Source organism: Notothenia coriiceps, unplaced genomic scaffold, assembly GCF_000735185.1.
Source record: "Notothenia coriiceps isolate Sejong01 unplaced genomic scaffold, NC01 NC01_scaffold00015801, whole genome shotgun sequence".
Taxonomy (NCBI): Eukaryota; Metazoa; Chordata; class Actinopteri; order Perciformes; family Nototheniidae; genus Notothenia; species Notothenia coriiceps.
This window is the reverse complement of record NW_011348502.1, coordinates 179-8,161: the sequence shown is the minus strand read 5'-3', so window position 1 is coordinate 8,161 and position 7,983 is coordinate 179. Positions and strand designations below refer to the sequence as shown.

The 7,983-nt window shown below is 42.8% G+C and overlaps 1 protein-coding gene across 1 annotated transcript in view; it reads left to right on the top strand.

Annotated features, from left to right (window-relative positions):
- Positions 1 to 7,780, top strand: part of LOC104949239 (myosin-10-like) — a gene marked incomplete at its 3' end in the record, with an annotated part of 19,336 nt that extends 11,556 nt beyond the window's left edge. The window contains exons 4-19 of the mRNA XM_010775559.1: positions 804 to 920; positions 1,063 to 1,126; positions 1,400 to 1,498; positions 1,669 to 1,812; positions 1,915 to 2,129; positions 2,222 to 2,374; positions 2,606 to 2,779; positions 3,070 to 3,243; positions 3,340 to 3,454; positions 3,851 to 3,919; positions 4,874 to 5,079; positions 5,191 to 5,312; positions 5,416 to 5,485; positions 5,567 to 5,727; positions 7,002 to 7,110; positions 7,563 to 7,780. Of these exons, the coding sequence (XP_010773861.1) occupies positions 804 to 920; positions 1,063 to 1,126; positions 1,400 to 1,498; positions 1,669 to 1,812; positions 1,915 to 2,129; positions 2,222 to 2,374; positions 2,606 to 2,779; positions 3,070 to 3,243; positions 3,340 to 3,454; positions 3,851 to 3,919; positions 4,874 to 5,079; positions 5,191 to 5,312; positions 5,416 to 5,485; positions 5,567 to 5,727; positions 7,002 to 7,110; positions 7,563 to 7,780 (2,210 nt within the window). The remainder of the gene's footprint in view (positions 1 to 803; positions 921 to 1,062; positions 1,127 to 1,399; positions 1,499 to 1,668; positions 1,813 to 1,914; positions 2,130 to 2,221; positions 2,375 to 2,605; positions 2,780 to 3,069; positions 3,244 to 3,339; positions 3,455 to 3,850; positions 3,920 to 4,873; positions 5,080 to 5,190; positions 5,313 to 5,415; positions 5,486 to 5,566; positions 5,728 to 7,001; positions 7,111 to 7,562) is intronic.
- Positions 7,781 to 7,983: the final 203 nt, after the last annotated feature.

The following is a 7,983-nucleotide window of genomic DNA, read 5'->3' as shown; positions in this document are numbered from 1 at the left end:
TAGGTGCACATGGCTTTCAAGTAGAGGGGGTCTGTACTGTGTTACTACACCTTTACAATCTGTGTGTGTGTGTGTGTGTGTGTGTGTGTGTGTGTGTGTGTGTGTGTGTGTGTGGCAAGTCAACAGGTTTACAGATTTAAATATGTGGTTTTGTTCACATATGCACAATAAAATGTGCTGAACTCCTGCTGTGTGTGTGTGCGTGCGGAGGTATGTGCCTTTGGTGTTGGATTGTCTGCATTCCTATACATCCAGTAGCTACAGTAGCTCCCCATCACTGGCTGCTGCAGCTGCTGCTGATGCTGCATCAACAGCTGCTGCATTGGCAATGCGACAACATAAAGTAATGCATTGCAGCTAGAACCAGCCAATATGTAGCTTGTTTATGATAGCATTTAAATCTGCGGCTTCCCTCGGCCCGTGTTTTTCTGCAACAGTGGTTCTCAACCGACTCTTGATAGATTGCCTTTTAATAATGTAGGCAATCACATTTTAATGAATTCAATATGAAACATGATTGATGCCCTTATTGATTGCTAAACTGACGAAGGCCTATTATCTTTATTGATGTTGAGAATCATTCGTTCCCGGGTCTGGGGATGGTGTGTTTGCAGATGCTTTTCTGGGCCCTTAATTGCACCATTTTCTGCCACTGCTCTTTCTGTGACATGCTTGTTGTTGTTTTACATTACATCAGTAGTAACTTTAGGATGAGCATGGTTCTATGGTGCATGTTAGTTGATGGATGGGCCCTATGGAAGTATTTTGAGAAGGCTGTTGTCTTTGTTGTGCTGTGAATCTGATCTGACGTCCCCTGTGTGTCTCAGGGCGAGCTGGAGAGACAGCTGCTGCAGGCCAACCCCATCCTGGAGGCCTTCGGCAACGCAAAGACTGTCAAGAACGACAACTCCTCTAGATTTGTAAGAGCAAACAAGATACATTGCACAACTAGATAGATGTTTATATTTATATATTTATATTACCTCCCTTCATTACTGTCCGTTTGATGATTTACTGTACAATTGAAATGAAACATAAAACCTCTCTTTCTTTGTTTTTCAGGGTAAATTCATCCGCATTAATTTTGATGTGGCGGGGTACATTGTTGGTGCCAACATCGAAACCTGTATCCTTTTTCATACTATCAAAGTCTTTGAAAGATTGATTTCCTCTTGCTGTCTAAGTTAGCTGATATATGCAGAGTTTTTAGGCGAAAAGGCTTCCGACCCAAGGTGCTTTCTGAAACTTATGGAAGTACTAGATCATAGATTGTTTTAATATCACGTATACATTAATTTTACATATGCTATATTCAGATTTTAAAAGCTAAACGTGGAAAAGGACAGAAGGAAAATGTATCTAGTTTCAGCTGTATATTTCCATGACCATATAAATCCAGACCTCCTGGAAAAGTCCCGGGCCACCCGTCAGGCCAAAGACGAGAGGACGTTCCACATCTTTTACCAGCTTCTGTGTGGAACTTCTGAAGAGACAAAAGGTGAGCCAAATGATAATAGTTGCAAACATGTGAAGACACAGTAAATTGCTGCTATACTAAGAAACATACTGTATGTGTTTCTGCAGAAAATGTATCTTTGTCCTGTACTTATTCATGTTGTTAGCGCTTAAATCAATCACTCTGTTTAACCCTTATTTTCCCTTACATAGTGGACCTGCTTTTAGGAACTGCTGATCAGTACCGCTTTCTCAGCGGAGGCTCCATCCCTGTCGCTGGTCAGAGCGATGCAGACAACTTCACCCAGACCATGGACTCCATGGTTATAATGGGCTTCACCCCAGAGGAGTCGCTATGTAAGAGAGGAGGCGATGGAGAGGAGAGAAAGTTGTTTGCTTTTTGCACATTTGATCCCTGCTATTAATCACCTCCCCCCTCCCTGTCTCACCTCTCCTCAGCCATGCTGAAGGTGATCTCCTCTGTGCTCCAGTTGGGGAACATTTCCTTCATGAAGGAGAAGCACCACGATCAGGCTTCGATGCCTGATAACACAGCCGCTCAGAAACTGTGCCATCTGCTGGGCATCAACGTGCTGGAGTTCACCCGGGCCATCCTCACTCCCAGAATCAAAGTGGGTCGAGAGTATGTGCAGAAGGCCCAGACCAAAGAACAGGTACGATTTGTGTGCATATGTGTTTTTGCTCTTACAGATAAACATGTTTTTGTCTATGAAGTGTATCTGACAGAGTACCCTTCCTCATCTAGGCTGACTTTGCTGTGGAGGCCTTAGCGAAGGCTTCATATGAGCGTCTGTTCAGATGGCTGGTCCACAGGATCAACAGAGCTCTGGACCGCAGGCAGAGGCAGGGAGCCTCCTTCATAGGCATCCTGGACATCGCTGGGTTTGAGATCTTCCAGGTTTGTACATATAATGATTGTTAGTTTGATGTAAATTATTTAAAAAAACATCATGAAGTATGATCAATTGTTCTGATATATTTGTTATAAGGCCTGTTTTCTTTGTATTTCAAAATGTTTTAAGGACCTGTTACAATGAGTACCAGATCGCGGATAGCATTAGAAGCATGTAGATGTGTGGATCGTCAGTGTATTGTCAAACGTTGTCTAACAAGCGTTTTTCCTCTGCAGCTGAACTCCTTTGAGCAGCTATGCATCAACTACACCAACGAGAAGCTGCAGCAGCTCTTTAACCACACCATGTTCATCCTGGAGCAGGAGGAGTACCAGCGGGAGGGCATCGAGTGGAACTTCATCGACTTCGGCCTTGACTTACAGCCGTGCATTGACCTCATCGAGAAACCAGTGAATACACATATTAATAATTTACCATTTGAATGGCAGATGCTAAGGGTCTATAATGGTCATATCAGTTATGTGCATTGTTTGGTGAGTGTGGGAAGTTCCAGATTGAACCTGTGGGACATAGAACCTGTTCACTTCACCACAGTCAACCACACCCATGGATGAAGAAGGCAAAGTGGATTAAAGGACATGAATAGAAACACAAACGTAGTGGGCACACGCTCTGCTTTGAGGCATTGTTATTTCAACTATAAAGTCCAGCTTTCACTCACAATAAATGTCTCTGTTAGGCCCACCCGCCTGGTGTGCTGGCGCTGCTGGATGAAGAGTGCTGGTTTCCCCGGGCAACCGACCGCTCATTTGTGGAGAAGGTGTCCGCTGAGCAAGGCACGCATCCGAAATTCTTCAAACCAAAGCAACCACGCGGGGAAGCAGACTTCTCCATCATTCACTATGCGGGCAAGGTATCCCATCATTTCTTAACATCTTTCCGTGTTTCCCGTATTTACCATTTAAAGGAATGCACTGAAATGTCCCCTGCCCTCCGTAATGTCTCTCAGGTGGACTACAAGGCACATGATTGGTTAGTGAAAAACATGGATCCTCTGAACGACAACGTGGCCTCTCTTCTCCACCAGTCGTCTGATCACTTTGTGTCAGAGCTTTGGAAGGAGGGTGAGACTGGTTCACGTTTATTCATAATCATGTACAGTAAACCTATCATCTGTAGACTTCATGTAAACCTTTTAAAAAAGTGTACTTTTAACAACAATATAATACATTTCTGTTTTCTTTATTTTATGCTTGTCAAGTATTAACAATGTCTTTTTTGGTGCAAAATGTTCTAACTTTACGGTATTTCTTTCTCTTCTCTTTCTCTATCCTGTAACTCTTCCATCTATCTGCTGGCTCTCACTCTCTGCTCCTCTCTCTGTTATTCCTCCTTCTTGTTTTCTCCTTTGTTCACTTCCCTGGTCTTTTTTCCTTCTGTCCCCTTTCCACTCATTCGGTGCTTGCCTTGACTCCTTGTTTCCTTTCCTCTTCTGCCTTCCTTCCTTCTTTCTGCATCAGATATTCAAACTCTTCCTCGTGTATACTTCTTTGATTCCTTTGCCACAATCCAGGCTAATGGCTCCGACAGTAGGTTTTTCTCCTCCTCTGTGTCACACTCACATTCCTCACTCTGCTAACATGGCTCCTTTGTTTAACTGTCTGTCCCCTGTTAGATTGCAGTTTGTGTTTAGTTGTGCTGTGGTGTCACGAGCTGTTACATGTAGTTAATTATTGTTTTGTCTTGTCACTGTGCTGTCTGCTCAGTTCTCTCTTTGCTCTTCACCAAGTTTTGCTTTTAGTGACAGTGCTGTGTTTGTGTGATCTAGTTGTTTCCATGTATAGAGTAGAAGTAATGAATCTAGGCTGTGTAGAAATGTCCAGGTAAAGGTAGCAGCATGCTCACGGTTAGTCACAAAAATCCCACTCAGGATCACATAAGAGTTGTGCTGCAAAATGCGTCCACAAACATCTGCCACTGGAGCGGTTTTATGAAAACCAACCAGGCGGAAATGTGATCCTGATTGAGCTCTGGAGATGCAACATACTGGTATACAATACTACCATTTAAAGAGATTTAAAAGCCACCTCAGTATTGGTCTAATCCTTTTTATATTGTAAATATTTGGCTAATTGTGGAATTGCCTACATTTTTCTTAGAGTAAATTGCTAAACAAACCTGTCAACTAAGGATCGACTGAATCATGACACACATTTGCGGTCATGCCTGTCGAGACATGTTAAAACAAACAGGGGAACCTAAAAAATGTGTCATGCCCCGTGTTAAGACTGTGTATGTCACTGGCCAATATGGGCGAGCAAATACAAACTGCTGTCATTGAATTTAACACCATGTTGTTGCATCTCTAATGAACTCCTCTACCATCTGATATCATCTGTGCAGAGACTTGATAGCAGATGTGTAAGTACTAGTTGATAGCCATTACGGTAGTGTGGAATTAACACAGACATCATCGTGCCAAATCTGGCAAACACTATTTTTTACTCCACTAAACTGAGGCCCCGCTCTATGTTTGCGTCCAGTGGACAGGATCGTGAGTGTGGACCAGGTGTCGACAGGCGACAGCAGCGGGCCGGTCTCGTTCGGAGGGTCGGGCCTGAAGACGAAGAAGGGGATGTTCAGGACCGTTGGTCAGCTGTACAAAGAGTCTCTCACAAAGCTGATGGCCACACTGAGGAACACCAACCCCAACTTCCTCCGCTGTATCATCCCCAACCACGAGAAGAAGGTAAGGAAAAGGATAGGCACAGATTTAAACTAAAACAGACAAATAGCAGGTAGAAAAAATAAGAAATGTTTGATTTAAAATGTACATTCTTGTACCTTTAATTGTGGTCAGGCTGGTAAGCTGGCCTCTAACCTGGTTTTGGACCAACTGAGGTGTAATGGAGTTCTGGAAGGGATCCGTATCTGCAGACAAGGCTTCCCTAACCGCATCCCATTCCAGGAGTTCAGACAGAGGTGTGTGTGATTGTATGTGAGCCCTTCCTATGGCTCCTTTTTACCTCAGACTTATTTCCTTCACTCAAACACTCATATTTACAAAACCACATTTGTCTTCCAGATATGAGATCCTAACACCTAATGCTATTCCTCGCACCTTCATGGATGGCAAACAGGCATCAGAGCTCATGGTGAGTCATTGTTCTGGAGCTATGAGAATACAACTCACTATATAAATGCTGGAAAACTCAAACCACTGTTTCCTCGTTTAGATCAAAGCGTTGGAGCTGGATCTCAACCTGTTCAGGGTCGGTCAGAGTAAAGTCTTCTTCAGAGCTGGAGTCCTGGCCCATCTGGAGGAAGAGAGAGACCTGAAGGTCACAGACACCATCATTCGCTTCCAGAGTGCCTCCAGAGGCTACCTCGCTCGCAAGTAAGAGCATTATCTCATTTCAAACATCAGCAAAGAGAGAGAGGCTAAAATGTTGTTCCTGTTGGAGCACATCTTCCGGCGCAGACTGAAAACTCATCTCTTTGGACTCCACTTCGAGCAATAAAATGACTAACAAAGCACTTATATACTAATAAAGGACTGGCTTATCTAAAGCCAGTTGAGTAGCACTTGAAATGTTTTGGCTCTATGAAACCTGATGTACTTATATGATTCTGTCTTCTTCAAGTTTGTATCTTCTTGGTCGAATGCACTTATTGTAAGTTGTTCTGGATAAAAGCGTCAGCTAAATGTAATGTAATGTTGGTGTAACACATTGATTGCCTTTGTTTATTTATTATCAGCTAGTCAGTTTCTTACCGAATCAATCTTAATGGATAGTGGTAGACAAACATCTACTGTAGCACACAAGGGATTTCTCTCTAAGGAGAACTCGCTGCTAATCTGGAGGCCGTTTTGTATTTCCTTCTTAAAGGAGCATTAATATTTAATCCTTTGTCAGCCCATATCAGTGACTCAGTCTTTTAAACAACATTGACAGCTATTTGGCCTGTAAAATACATGAATATTAATGTTATATTTTACAATGGAGGCTAACCAATCAGAGGTCAGTTTATTTTTATAACACATTTAATGCACAAAGGAAGTTAAAGTATACAAGAAGTAATAAATAAGAGCTTTTACCTGAAATATAATATGTTCTGTTAGATAGCCACTACCTATATTCATTTCAGACATGTCACGATAAGCCCATATCGTTTTGTTGACTCATTCAGTTATTGTTCATTTAAAATTCATTAAATTATGTCTGCCACCTTATATTTTTTTTATATTTAAGGATTTACTGTTGTGCCACAATAAATTCACCTAATTTTAATGAGTTAAAATATCAATATTGTGGCTTTCCATTAACATTAACATCGATCGATATGAGGCGTGTGGTGCAGTGGATTGTGTGTTGGTTTTCGGATCAGGGGGTCACAGGTTCAAACCCCACTGTCGTTGTGTCCCTGAGACACTTCACCCCAGATTGCTCCTGTGGGGATTGTCCACAGTATTGAGTATGTAAGTCGCTTTGGATAAAAGTGTCTAACAAGTCAAATGTAATGTAATATGACTGCGATTAAATATACTTCTGCCAGGGGGATGCCACTCCTCAAAATCTCCTGCCACCCCATGAATATTTTTCTAGATCCGCCCCTGCGTTAAGCCCATATCGTTTTGTTGACTCATTATATTGTTTTTTGACTTCTCAGAGCCTTCACGAAGAAGCAGCAGCAGATGAGCGCTCTGAGGGTGATGCAGAGGAACTGTGCCGCTTACCTCAAACTCAGGAACTGGCAGTGGTGGCGGCTATTCACCAAGGTACTGAGTGCACCACTACATTACAACACAGATGTAAAATAAACAATAAACGTAGCCAATGGTGATCTCTGGATCTGCTGTAAAGCTTCGGTTTACTTCTATTCTCCTTTTGATTGAATTTATTTTCAGTTGTATTAGCCAATCAAACTAGCATTGTTTTTAAATGTTCTGCTGAAATGTGATTGCAAATATAAATAGAGATCCTTACTAATTGGTTCAGGAAGGAAAATATTTAGCATCCATGCTCACAATAGACACAAATATTTACTGAAGAAAACTCAACTGGATTGGGTCATTTAACTTTGCAATATGTTGTATGATCCCTACATTGACTTTAGATCCTTGGCAAAGGAACAAAAAATGTAGAAAGCCAGGGAATTAAATCATAAGGGATGCAGGAATTGGGACGTCCCTCACATTGACCTCTGACCCCGTTGTTCTGTGCCGACCAGGTGAAGCCCCTGCTGCAGGTGACCCGGCAGGATGAGGAGATCCAGGTCAGGGAGGCGGACCTCCAGAAGGCCAAGGATCACGTCACCCGAGTGGAGCAGGACTACACAGACCTGGACAAGAAACACGCTCAGGTAAACAAACCTCCATCTTGTTCTGCTGTCTACCCTACAATGAAAAGCCCATCCTATCAATCAGTGGCCGTTTCTCAATCGCGAGGATGCTTGCTTGGTAGCACATGTCTTCCGAGTCACTTCCTTCAGAAGCTAGGCAAGAATCCTTCCTGGCATTCGGAAAACGAAGAGTGGAACAGGCTAGCAAGTGTGCAGGTGTGTGTCATATGAGAGGCCCGCCTTACATTTTCCGCCACAGATTTGGGGAAATTGGTCCGTGCGCAAAGCATTGTGGGGATTTGAAGGACGC